At 47.4% G+C, this 14,175-nt stretch overlaps 1 protein-coding gene across 5 annotated transcripts in view; it reads right to left on the reverse strand.

Moving 5' to 3' along the window:
- Window positions 1-13,900, reverse strand: part of NTRK2 (neurotrophic receptor tyrosine kinase 2) — a 324,099-nt gene extending 310,199 nt beyond the window's left edge. Inside the window, exons 1-2 of one of the 5 annotated variants that reach the window (XM_084794542.1) lie at window positions 13,624-13,900; window positions 11,548-12,093 (exon numbers count right to left, since the gene is read on the reverse strand). In XM_084794542.1, the coding sequence (XP_084650668.1) occupies window positions 11,548-11,759 (212 nt within the window). In that variant the 5' untranslated portion in view covers window positions 11,760-12,093; window positions 13,624-13,900. Of the gene's footprint in view, window positions 1-11,547; window positions 12,094-12,484; window positions 12,797-12,991; window positions 13,550-13,623 lie in introns of those variants that run through there. The other 4 variants (XM_084794543.1, XM_084794541.1, XM_084794544.1 and 1 more) reach the window with 4 other exon arrangements.
- Window positions 13,901-14,175: the final 275 nt, after the last annotated feature.

A 14,175-nucleotide genomic window follows, 5' to 3' on the forward strand; every position in this document is an offset into this window, starting at 1 on the left:
CTAAATTAAGATAGATAGATAGATAGATAGATAGATAGATAGATAGATAGATAGATGATAGACAGACAGATAGGTGGCAGATAGATAGATGATAGATGATGGATAGACAGACAGACAGATGAGAGAGAGGATAGATTATAAATAAATACATAAATAATAAATAAGTGATATAGATGATAAATAGATGATTAGACAGATAGGTAGATGATAGATAGATAGATAGATAGATAGATAGATAGATAGATAGATTATAAATAGATGTTAGCTGATCAAGAGATAGATAGATGATAGATAGATGAGATAGATAGATAGATAGATAGATTATAGCAGATTCATAAGTACATTTCTTCATGTGGGTCCAATGTGTTGAGAAAGAGCTGAAACAATACCTGAGCTCATATAGCGTATATGCTAACGGGATATACAGTAGGTACACGGTGTGCACTGGGGATGAACATGACCCTCATGCGACTGTGACATATTGTGGTCCTGTGAGAGCAGGGAGGGCATGGCCTAGATAGTAAAGGAGACCGGGAGACTTCAAAGATAAGGAAGGATCAACTAAGAGTGGAAGGCAGAGAGACAGCTCCAGGCCATGGGGCAGCCATTAGGCACTGAGAGTACGTGAGGAGAAAACTTGGTGCTGAAATATCAGAGTGCCCATATCTCTGCACTAATGTACTAAAGGGTTGACAAGGCAAATAGCAAGGCCAGAAGGATGGCACTGAGTCAAGAACACAAAGCTCCTAGGGCCTGTGAAGAAGATGTGTGCAAGGTGAGAGATAGTGATCAGGTTTCTTTATTCTATGTGTATATAACCGGTTTTCCAGGCACTATTTGTAGAATAAACTTACTTATCATATGCTAATGATCCAGACACCACACCAGAACCCCCATTACACCACTACAGAAGTCTTCCCACACATCATCATGGCTTGGGATGTGCACACCCATTGCAAAGTCCACGCTCATGACATCAGACTCAAAGGCCCCAGTAGTAGATTTGATGTCCTGTTGTCCACTGAGCCTTTCCTCACATCATGTGAGAGAACATGTTGGAGAGTGAGCTGCCCAGAATACCTAAGGGCCTGTGGGGCAGGGGGTCTCTCACACCATCACTGTGGTTTCAAGCTGGGAGACGACTCTAGGACAGGATAGGTAAGGTGTGTTATCTTGAATAGCTGTGTCAACTTGACACAAGCTAGAAACACTTGGAAGAAAGGAAACTCAGTTGAGAAAATGCCCTCCCAGATTGGCCAGGGGGCATTTTCTTGATTGATATTGATGGAGGAGGGCCCAGATCATTATGGGTAGTGCCACCGTGGGCTGGTGCTCCTGGGTGCTATAAGAAAGCAGGCCGAGAAAGCCAGGAGGAGCAATCACGTCAGAAGCATTCTTCCACGGTCTCCGCTTCAGTTCCTGACTCCAGGTTCCTGCCCTGGCATCCCTCAGTGAAGGACTGTGATGTGGAAATGTAAGCTGAACTTAACCCTTTCCTCGTCAAGTTGCTTTTGTTATGGTGTTTATCACAGCAATAGAAACCTTAACTAAGACAGGTGTATTTCTTGAGAGTATCCAGTATGGCCCCCAGGCTGTTCAGACAGCTTTGAGGAAAACAGAGTGGTGTGCATAAGCTCAGATAGAATCACAGCTTAAACACATTAGGTGAAAACAACCCAGATTCAGTACAGTGGGTATAAACAGACGTATCTGTGCCTGTGCTATGGGCACAGGCAGGACTATTTCCGGAAGGAGAAACAGACTGAACGGAATGAGTAGTTAGTTGTGTTGGAAAGAGACCGAGGGACCGGAAGATTGCAGCATCGGTTAGAAGAGAAACAACTTCTCAGGAGATGCTTGTTCATACTGCTACATTGTTTATAATGTTCAGTATTACTTTTTAAAAAGTTAATCACCAATAAAATCACATTTTTAAAAATTTAATGCATTTCATAGAAAAATATGTAAAAATCGCCCTAGTAAATTCAAAGGTCTCTTGGGATTTTGCAGGAATGAATGTGTCAAACAGAATACAGTCCTGGCCAATGGGAGCTGGAGAGAAGGGAGCGGTATCTTCCAGCGCATCCAGGCCTGGCCACGCCCTCATGGAGATTGAACCTCCCTCCAAGCTAAGCCTGATGCTGCCAAAAGTCTTAACTTAGCATTAAATGCGCTGGGCTCCAAATTCACTAAGCAAGCTTCAGCCATCTTTTGGTCTTCACTAGAGATCTCTTGTGTAGAAAAAGATTCTTATGCTGAGCTCTGTGTTCTATGCCATGCAACAATTATGTGGACTCTTTATATCGCAATATAATGGCAACCAGAAAGATGGGGCAGTGGGGAGAGGGAAAGAAACCATCGTCTTTGGGTATGAGAGCCCCAGAGTGATTATTATCAATCAGTGTCATGACTAAGCAGCGTGCTGAAAAGGCCAGTAGCACCTCCATGACCGTTCTGGCCATAGGGCTACATATGCCTTGGATAGGTAAGGAGCTGGCCGTGTCAACTAGGAGGCTACCACAGTGTTTTAAGGAAAAGAGGATGGTGATCGAAATTTAATTGTTTTTAATCAAGACCTTACTTGACATTTTCCCCCTTCAAGCTGCAAGCTCCCAAAGAAGAGGCAAGGTCAGCCTTTCTCATTATATTCCAAGTATTTAGCACAGTACCCCACACAGACAAAACCCCATTTAAAGAAAGGAGGGATGGATGAGGAGAAAGAGTTTGATGAGCAGAAAGTTAAGATTTGATTGTGCTGATGTGACATCGTCCATGATCATTGTCACAAAAGATAAACCAAAGAGACAGGTGAGTTTGGAGCCCACTGGAGCCTCATCCGCAGAAGTTGGCCAGACATGTTTCCAAATGTTGTCAGTAAACATATAGCAGTGAGTTTTGATTGGACGTCAACACTTGAGCTAGCTTGTTATGCGCCTAAAGTGCAGGTAGATGGTATGAGTTCAGAATGTTATCCCCCAGCCCCAGGAGGGGTCTCGACTCTCTCAGAGGGGATCCACAGAAAGGACACTGTCCAGCGCAGCAGAGAACAGGTGACTTCCAGAAATTCTGCTACTCAACCACCCATAGCATCTGCTTAGCATCCGGTGCATTCTCACGACAGCCATGCAGAGTGGAACTAGAAGTCTCTCTCTCTCTCTCTCTCTCTCTCTCTCTCTCTCTCTCTCTCTCTCTCTCTCTCTCTCTGTCTCTCCCTCTGTGTGTGTCTCTCTCTCTGTGTCTCTCTCTCTGTGTCTCTCTGTTTCTCTTTCTTACTTCCTTTTTCCCTCTCTCTATTCTCCATCCTCCCTTCTCTGTCTGTCTGTCTGTCTGTGTCTGTGACCTAGGAACATGAGGAGGGAATGGAAAATACCACAGAAATAAAAAAGAAACCTAAAAAGGCACAAAGGAAAGACTCAAAGCACCCAGGTGTGCCCGTCACTTTGAACTACTATAAAGAAAATATGTGAAAATAAGTCATTTCTGACAACAGAAGTTTATTGTTCATAGTTTTGACTGCTGGCAAGAGCAAGAGCAAGGTCCCAGCAGATGCGGTGTCTAATGGGCCTATTTATCACGGGTGGCATCGTCTATGTATGTCTTCACATTGTAAGAAGAACAACTGAGCTATCAAAAGTCCCTTTTTAAAGGGCACCCACTCTATTCATGAGGGGTGCCTCCTCCTGACACCACTGCTTTGGGGGTTAGCTGTCAATATGTGGATCTGGGATGGGGGCACGAACATTCAAGTCATAGAGTAAAAAACACAAACAAAACATCTGAGGAGCAAAGCTGTCCACAGCATCCTAGAGGAGAGCCTAGGGCAGATTTGAAAGGGAACTGGATCCCACCAAACAGAGTAATGTTGGCTTCTTGGCTTGCTTGGGGTTTTCTGTTCAGGCATCTGGTGGTGTGGGTGAGTGGGTGGGTGGTTAGTTTGGCAATTTGTTGGTGGGTTGGGTGGTTGGATGGATGGGTGAGTAGCTCTCTGGTTGGTTTTATAGTGCTGGCAGTTGAGCCCAGATCCTTGAACGTGGTAGGTATGCCTTCCACCGCTGAGCCACTTCCGCAACCCAGTCTGTTTGTTTTGGAGAGAGGTGCCTGATTTTGTTTTATTTTTATTTTTAAATCATACCCTGCCAGGGAATTTAAAGGTCACCATGTCAGGTTCTCTTGCTCACACATAACAAATGAGTAAGGCAACTTCAGCGGAGAAAAATGGCCTGTACACAGTGAGCAGAAGTCGCATTTGACTGCAGATACCTCTCTCACCTCACAGTAAGAGGTTCTGGGATCCATGAGGTAAAGGCAACCCCTGTGACAAGCCTTGAGGCTAGCTGGCATTTATTTATTTATTTATTTACTTACTTACTTACTTACTTACTTACTTATTTGTCTGTCTATTTACTTACTTATTTTATACATGTGTGCACATGTTATGTGTGCACATGCATGTGTGTTAAGTTCAAAGGAGAACTTGCAGGAGACAGTCCTGTCCTATCATGTAGGTCCTGGGGGGGTCAAACTCAGGTCCTCAGACTTGGAGGCAAGTCACCTTAACAGCTGAGCCATTTTCTCTCTCGTCCTTTTTGAAAAAAAAAAATTATTTTTCCTGGCCTTGTCTTTTTAAAGTTGTATCATCTTTCACACGTCATTTGAAAACTCAAATCCCAGCATCTTTTGATTCAGAGAAACTTCCGTTTGTGCTGAAAGCTGATAGGAGACCCAGAAGACAGACTTAGCTCTGAGATGTCCCATCAGGTCCTGGGCAAGCAAGCAGCACAATGCTTGAAATGAAATTTTAAAAGGAACTTAAGACACCTAGCCTTCCACTTCCACGAGAGCTTTATAAATAACCGTCGTTCAAGCTGGAGGGCCACATAGAGGGGCCACAGGGCTCTGGGTACACAGGTATGCGTGGAAACTGCAGGGGAGACTAAGGTGCTAAAGATTAATTGGTCTTTATTTGAACTAGAAAAGGAAGTCTAAATGGAGTGTAATTAATAGTTCTATTCCCTATGAGAAGATTAAAAATTACTAAAGTCACCCAAAGCATGCATCTCTTAAGAGTACAACAGACTGCAAAGGAACTGAACAAAAGTGGGACAGGTGGGAGGGGAAAGAACTGGATGAAACATCAGTCTGCCCCTCCCCCACCGAGGTGCTTCATCTCAAAACCAAATCCAGGCAACTACAGTTGAGGAGACTGAGGCCTAGGAGAGTCCCTGGGGCTCCATTCCTAACTATGCCCTCCTTGACCAGAAGGCTGGGCAGACAGTTGGGCTGTCCCTCCTGGGCTGTCAAGTCCTCACCTACTTCAGGGTGAGGCTTTACATCTAAGTAAGCAGGCACCCAAAGTGCCCATGGTCTGTCTCAGGCAACTGTTTTCTCACGGGGAAGTCTCGAACTCTCAAACCATGACAACAACACAGGGTGGTTGCTAAGTGGACCCTGCGGTTTGACCACTGGCTCAGATGCTGAGCTGTGTCTAGTGCCTTAGAGCACTGGGAAAGAGGGCAGAAGAGAAGGCAAGGAAGGATAGTAAGTAGTCTCTGGCCATGTCTTTCATGGGCGCTAGCAGAATTTATACAGTGGGCTGTGGGCCCAAATATGACAAAGACTTCTCTCTGTCCTGCATTCTGTGGTCGCCTTCCAGTAGCATCAGGGCCACCACACTGGCCCATTTGCCTTTCCTCATCTGTGCCAAGCCATGACAATTTTTCTTTGTAGCTCAACTTTGTGTAAGGGCTGTGGAGTGAAGAGGACTGTATATGCACATATGTTTTTTTTTTAACCTATGTTCAACACAAAAAGGCATGTCTTCCTGTGTGAAGGTAAAGTCATTGCTTTGGAATCCTCGGTGGTCCAGGCCTCTGTAACTACACTGTCTCACAGATACTGTGCTTGCAGAGCTAGCCACGCCAAGCTTGCCTTCCTGTTGCTGAAACTTCTTCGGAGTGGCCTGGAGCTGGACTTCAGTCTGAAGACAAAAAGCAGAGGAGAGGCTCCCAATAGATAGGGACACCTCTTGGATGCAAGGAGACAGAACTTCTCGTTTCTGCAAGATCTCAAAGATTTTGCAAAGAGGGAAATGGAGGCTCTAGGGTCCTTTCTCCTTCTATGCTCTTGATTCGGAGCCTTTCTGAACGCGGGCCTTGTCACCCCCTTTCGTGAACTAGCACTGCCATGCTAACAGCCTGGCTAGCAGCCCATGTTTTAAAAGACATTGTGTGGGCCGCTGAGAGCAAAGGGTTTCAGAGATGCACTGCTGACCCTGAGCACCATGCTTGCTCTTCTCTCCCAGTACTGGCACAAAGACTATTACCCGCACCCTCATCTGCAAAGCCAGGAGAAAGTGGTCTGAGCAACAAAACCAAGGTTCTCCACTTGCACGGAGAACAGAGTCCTTGAAACCAGGTGACCGGGTGACCAGATGCTGACGTCTCAGACAAGCTCCCTAAACTCACAGCTCCCCGCTTCCACTGCAGACTGGTTTTGAGAAACTTGAAGACAGAACTCAGTGTCTGCATGCAGTTTTTCTTTTGGAGAGCTGTGATAATATTCCTGTACTCACCTCCAGATCAATATTTATGATTTCCCAATCTCTGGACGCTCCAGAGAGGGAGGTGAGTGGCGAGGGGAACACTGGTGGTGTGAGATCTTTACCTTTTTAATGGAGATCGACCAGCAGACAAATGCAGGGATAAAACTGCCAGGCTGCTTCAGAGTTCAGACCTCTGCCATTTGGGACGGCAAGAGGAGATTTGTATTTTAAAATGGCTTGACTAAGTAGATCATGAAAAATGACCAGGCAGCAGCTATCCTCTCTCTCTCTCTCTCTCTCTCTCTCTCTCTCTCTCTCTCTCTCTCTCTGTCTCTGTTTCTCTCTGTCTCTGTCTCTCTCTGTCTCTGTCTCTCTCTGTCTCTGTCTCTCTCTGTCTCTCTCTCTCTCCCTCTCTCTCTCTCTCTGTCTCTGTCTCTGTCTCTCTCTCTCTCTCACTCTCTCTCTCTCTCTCTCTGTGTCTCTCTCTCTCTTCTCTCTCTCTCTGTCTCTGTCTCTGTCTCTCTCTCTCTCTCTCTCTGTGTCTCTCTCTCTCTTCTCTCTCTCTCTCTCTCTCTCTCTCTCTCTCTCTCTCTCTCTCTCTCTCCACCCCCCACATACACAAATGCACAAACACACCAAAAAAAAAATATTCTGCCATCCATAAATAATCTCTCTCCTGAAACCCTGTACTGATTTATAGTGATCAAGAGGCACTACATACTAACACTGTTCAAAAGGCTGGCAGACACAATGCCATATTCTACCTCATGGCTTTGAACCTACAAGAAATGCTCTAGAGACACAGAAGAGCCAACTTAGCCTGAAGACGATGCCAGTGTACGCTACTCAATACTGGCCTGATAATGATTCTTTTCCTAATGGATATGCGAAACGTTCAAACCTGGAAAACTGACTTGCTACTTAACACACACAAACACACACACACACACACACACACACACACACACACACACACAAAAGTAACAGGACAAGGAGATATTCAATTTCCCTTCCCCAGCTAAGCAAAAACTTTAGGTTTTGTACTCTAATGGCCTAGATATAGTCAGAGATCGTATGGGCTGTCCCTGAGGGGGAAAAGGCCTTACCCTTCAACTGCTCTGCCAACTCTTTGTCTTAGCCAGAATCTTTACCAGGGAATATTGAAAGACACAACAAAAGGTTTATGGGATAGAAACAGTGAGTGACCTTAAACAGACCTACACTCAGCACCAGGGAGCTATGAGCACATGGCTTCAACCTCCCGCTGCTTGCTTGTAACAGCATACAACCCAGCTCCTCTCTTAACTCTAAGCACTCTGAATTCCCATAAGGAAGTATCACTTTTCAGAGAAGAAGAAAATCAAACACATTTTCCTGTACATTCAGTGATGGGAGGTGGGAGAGAGTAGGGTCAGAAGGGTCACGAGGCTTTTTCATAGTTTTACCCCGTGCAATAAAATGAGATGGAAGGTCCGGAAGTAGAAAGGCTCCAGAAGGCAAAGCTGAGCTGAGCTCTGTTCACACCTCCACTGGTTTCACCTCCAGTTTGCAAATTGTATTAGATAATGAACAACATTGCATTTAGTAATAAGCCTAGTGTGACTTGCGCAACCACACTCCAGATAAAACGTATAGCGCTTAAATGCAGGCAACCAAAAGTTCTAGAACCATCAGTGAGGAGCCTCTGAGTGAATATCATACTGGTGCCCTTGGCTGAATCTTTGTGAGTGCCAGGATGTTTCTAAACACAATTAATTGCAACAGCAAAGCTTATTGAGGTGCCAGGGCCAAAATCGATGTATTAATGGCACAGCATTACAGCACTTAACCAGGCAACAATAAAATGCACACAGATGCTCTGGCAGCAGGCACTGTGGGTTCCATTTATGTTGTGATAAGAGGAATAAATATTAGACTTAGTTCCAAGCATTGCCCCCAATTCAGAGAATATCATGCAAGAAGTTCAGGAAAAGGATCCCTATTGGCCTTCATGAGCACATGCAATAATAATAGAGTGCAAGAGATCCACAGTACAGCTTGCCGAATGCCACAGACATGAACACTGGGGACACTTACCATGGGAAACTTGTTTTAATCATAGGCTAAGACAGTACACTCATCTTAACCTTGCCCTTTGCCTACCACTTGGGTAAGACTTAACAATACACCTTGGCACTTGACACTATGAGGTCTTAAATGGCCATAATCCCAGTCACATTATATGTGATAACAGCACTGTCTTAGAACTTAATTTGGCACTGCTGTGGCATTAACCACTTACAAACATCAGTGAGTGTCACCTCGAAATGTGATGCTGAGCTTACACTTGTGACACCACACGGAGAAGGACAGATCAGCTTAAGCCATACGTAAGTATATGACAGATGCTGGTGACACTGGGATTTCTAATAAAATAGAATAGGTTCAAACAATGACTCTGACAACATTTGTATAAACATAGTACACTACCTGTTAGCTAGTCTATGTTTATACTTTCAAAATATTCTAACATTTCTCCCTAAACCCTAAGGGACACACGCCATAGTTAAAAATACAGATACTAAAAGATACATTGTCTTTCAATGTAAATAGTGAGCTGTTGTTTTAGCTAGTTCTAAGGGCAGATTACAGGCAAAAAGTTACCCTTGTAACTTCAGAGGTACACCAATAAGCTAAATTGTTACCCCAGAATATGTTAGGGATAGCACTGGACCAAATAATAAAGTTTTCAAAGTGTGTAATTCTGTTCCAACTTCAGCTCATATTCACAGACCAAGTTGTTCAAATATTATCACGTAGGAAAAGGATCACAGATGGTGTCATATAAGGCTGAGACTGAAACTAACACGACTATTGATATTATTTGAGTTCAAAACCATTGGTTCTTTCCAAGGAAGCACTGCAATACAATCCACAGATACTAAGGCGATGAGCTTGAGCACTACCGAGGGCCTACGTAGGCCAAAATACCTTCTTCCAGACCTCGCCTCTCCTCAGCCTGATGGACATGCCCAGCCCACTCCTGCATCCAGAACATTCAGGAACTGAACAAACAGTTCTCACTTCCCTCAATACCAATGGCTTTCCAAATCAGAGGAAGAGAAATAAAACGAGAGTAGGAACTAAGGCATCACAATAAGATGAATGACTGTGGCTTTAGTAAGAAAATAATAAATAAATAAATAAATAGGAAGCTGCCTTCACATAGAAAAGAAGTAACAACATCTGCAAAAAAACAAAAACAAACAAACAAAAAAAAAAAAAACCAGAGTGCTCTGTCAAAACTGTTGGCTTCCAGCAGAAAGCTCTGGAACGTCAGAAGCGAGCTTTCAATTTAAAGATGCTTGCTTTTCTGCAGCTGCTCTTAAAATGTTAAACGAAAACAACTGGAGTGACAGTCAAGCACTGTGTCTCACTTCTCTCTTCACTCGGTGTCTACTGTAGATTTTTCTTTTAAGCTGCATTATCTAGCTGTGTCAATGCACCTTCCCAGTCTCCAAGGCCCAGAAAGAATCTGAGTTCCCCAGCGCCCCTCCATCATCACTTCGAAAGGCCTGGGTTCTGAGACCGTTTGGGCAAACCCAGCCCCGGGCAGGCACATACACACCCTACCCTCCCACTGGGCTGCTGGGCTGCTTGTCAAAGACTGGGAACCTGGCACCCGGGACTCAGAGTTCACACAGGATTGGCTCAGCTATGCCTGGCCTGCATGCTCCACTCTGCTCAGCTGTCATTTCCTTCCACCCGGGTCCTATAGCATAGCCATCAGCAACAGAACAGCAAGATTAGAAGGGACTCTTACTTACATTTAAAAACCAAAACAGGTTATCTTGATGCCTTTGGCATTGGCAGACGCGTTGGCAGAAAACACTGTTGTACATTTGGGGGGAGGGGGGTGCATGCGCACTCGCCAACCGGAAGGCCACAGCCCAAGCCCTACTTTCAAGGCTGCCTTTCTCAGTCTCAAACACTGTGAAAATCACTCAGGAAACTTAGCTTTATAATCCTTTACACAGATGAATAAAACCTCGTGTTTCTGAGACAAAAAATGGCAAGACTGCTGGGAAAGGAAAACAGCTGTACCTTCAACACAGGTGACCTAGGAATCTAGAGAAAGGACTGTTGAGTCCCTGCTTGGCAGTATATTTGTCACAGACATCCAACAGAGAGAAAAGAAATACATTTCTCTGCTCCTCCACCAAGCTGAGGTTTCTAGGGTCATGATGGTCCAAGGCTAAAGCTACCCGCCATCAGTGTACACACAGCTTTGCCATCCAGCCTAGTCCTGGGGAATTAGTCAATGGGCAATTAAGATTTATAATCCAAATGGTCTCAAATCATATCTCTGAGAAGTCAGGTCCAAATTAAATCAGCCCAGGCTTTTAGGCTTCCCATGATCACATTTTCTCTCTTGAGCGAGTGCTTTTCGACACTCAGAACTTCTCCTCTTACAGAGCATCCTTGTGGCATCTCTGGCTGCAATCTCCCAAGCAAACCCCGATAGATGAAAGGGGAAACCAGTCAACTCCAAACCTCAGGAGAAGACGCTAAGGGAGAGGTCCTCACTGCCTTCAAACCGTTTCTGAAAGGTTTTAACCTCCTTTCTGGTGAATATTACAGGAACTTCTCACACAAAACACACACTGTATTTTACCAAGCCAGAAAAAGAAAAAGAAAAAAGAAAGAAAGATAAAAGTCTCAATATAATTATTATATACAGAAAGCCTAAAAAACACCCATCAGAACTTTGAAGTAAAAATGCGCTTGGAATTCCTTCCCAGGATCACAGTGTACATGCGCGTATGATTATATTTCTTTCTATATAGAATCTTAGAGTGTCACCCTTCACCTGCTGGCAGCCTTAAGCCAGCCAAACTCACAGTGACAGATAGTCCATCTCTCTGGTCTCTGACCTCTCACCATGTTTGGGACATTATCTACATCCAGGGAATATATCTGCCTGAGTCCTGAAGTGGAGGACAGGAGAAAAAGTACAAGGAACTCACATTTCGGTGATGTTCTCCGGGTCGACACTGTTAGGTTCCAATCTCGGAAATGCCATGATGCCAGGAGAAGGCTCGGTACACCAAATCCTAGAGGCACTGCATTTGCAGGACATGGGGCAGGCGAGAGAGGCTCTCCAGAAGCCCACGATCAGCAAACATAAGCCCCAGAGCCGCGCCATGGCGGGTCCATGCCACCTCGGCCAGGGCGACATCCTTTGCTGCCAGTGCCAGTCAGTCAGAGTGTCCCTATGCTGAGCCAGGCGTCCCCCGCTGGAGGGGGGAGGCCTTCCCTGAGCCCTCTTGCTGCTTGGTGCTGGTGGCCTCCCGCGGAGTGGAGCGTACCAGAGGCCGAGCCTGTCCGTGCTGTGGCTGAGCAGGTTGGCGCGGGCCAAACGGTTCACAGTGGCTGGGACATCGCGGGCCGCTGCTCCGAGCCACAAGGAGGCTGCATGATCCTACAAGCCAGGCGCCACTCGGTGGATCTCACCGGACTCTTTGGGTTGCAGAATCGCTAAGCCGGCACGGATATCAGTGCGCACCTCAGGGCTGAGGACAAACAGACATGGATGAGACTAAGCTTAGATCCTACACACCACCAAGTGGGACACAGTCCCTCCGAGCTCTCCTAATCCCCACCAAACCCCAGCCTGGTGAATGGATGTCTAAGTGCCCAGATCCCGCCCCGAATCAACTTGCCCCTCAGTGGCCCCCCAGTGTGGCCGCCTTCCCTCCAAGCCCGAGGCCGAGGCAGGAGAGGTCCGGAAAGGGTCTTTGAGACCAGGTTCCATGGCACAGACCAAGCCAAGGACCCTGTAAAGAGGACTCAGAGGCTGCGGCAGCGATGGGGCCCCAATGATGCTGCAGAATCCTCCCTGGCCGCTGGGCGCGGGGGTTGCGGGGCGGGAAGGAGGCAGGCAGGTGGTGGGGCACATCCCACCTGGGGAGCAACTGCGGCAGGGGGACAGGGCCGGCCAAGGCCACCGAGGACTGTCCTGTCCGTGCGGCTCCCTGGCCTCCTGTACCAAGTGCAAGGAGCAGAGCGCAGCAGCAGCAGCAGCAGCAGCAGCAGCAGCAGCAACAGCAGCAGCAGCAGCGACTGGGCTCTAACCCGCTGCTGCCGCCGCCTCTGCTACTGCTGGCGAAGTGACGTGAGGGCTGACGCAGAGCAGGGGCAGAAACTCCAGAAAATTAGTATGAAATCCAAAAACACACACGCTCACACACACGCACACACGCATAGCATAGCACCCTCCAGACAAAAGCAAGGCGGAGGGGAGGGAATCTGGGGGCGAGCGGGGAGGAGGAGGCTTAGTGCCAGCGGCCAGGCGCAGACAGCAGCATGTGGGAGTTCACACTCGCGCGCACGCACACACCTTGGCGGGGTAGCTGTGCGGGTGTGCATGTGTGCGCGTGTGCGTGTATGTGCCCCTTTAGACCCAGGTACCTCTGAAATGCAGCGTTGCGCCGCGGGATGCTTCCTTGGTCCCTAATTCTTACATCTCTTCCACACCGCAGTAGAGGCTAGCTCCCCCTTTTTGAAATGGAAGCCGGGCTTGGGTAGACTGAAAAAATGCGCTGTTCTTATTGTAGGAATCCTCCGTTTCCCTCTCCCTCCCTGCTGCGTTCTCCTTTCCCACCGTGCTCAAAAGGGAAAGCAAGCTATTCCCAAAATACAGAGAAGCAAGCTACACCCACTACAAAAATAAATATATAATGCTGTGCGTTGGTAACCAAGGACCGTTGCCCGGTTCCGGACCACCTATTTAGAGGTGGATGGTTCCATGAGGTTTCTGCCAAGAGAGCGGAGCCTGCAGACTCAAGTGTAGCTCTGATGGGTCTTTCTCCTGCCGTTTGCGCCATAAGGAGAGCCCTGCGTGGGGAAGGGAGCACGCCGACAGCGCAGTGGGTTCCCTAAAAGCTCCGCAGGGACCCTGGCCTGTGAGGTGGATGCCTCCGCGTCATCTTCTCTTATTCTTTAACCTAGCAGGATACAGCCATTCGAAGATCACAGCTTCACTCCCCCACGACACCCACCGCACTCGGGGCACCCTAGCCCGGTCCCCTGCCCTGCCGTACCTTGCGCGTGTTCGTGTGCGCGCGCGCATGTGCGCGAACGTGTACCCTGCACCCGCGCTGCCCGAGGCTGGATGTGCTTCCAGCTATGGAGAGGCCGGGCTCCGGCAGCGCCCTGGAGTCTCACTGGGGACGCGCGTGGCGATTCCGGAGGGTCGAGTGACAAACCGTAACTGCTGTACCGGTGCAGTTAAATGATAGCTGGGAGCCATTCGCAAGCTTGGTCTGAGCCTTTTCTCACCATTTGCAGCTCCGACAGCCCGCATATCCGCAGTCATTTAAAAGGGAATCTAGTAGCTGCGCCGCAGTGTCAGACACTTGTGAGGGCTCTGGTGCCCCCGCGCGGGGAGAAGGAGCCCAGCACACTCCCGTACATCGGGCCAAAGCCACCTTCGCACCAGAAACTGCGCTGTGGGCGCGGTCCAGCTCCAGATGCGCACAACCTTAAACGTTGCTGCCCAGATAGTGCGCTTTTAACTGACACGAGCTCCTTCTTCAGAAGTCTCCACGCACCACAGGACTATGTGCTGGAGTTCAAGACATAAGAATGGTCAG

This window comes from Acomys minous (assembly GCF_964271855.1).
Source record: "Acomys minous genome assembly, chromosome: 9".
In the NCBI taxonomy this organism is placed as follows: Eukaryota; Metazoa; Chordata; class Mammalia; order Rodentia; family Muridae; genus Acomys; species Acomys minous.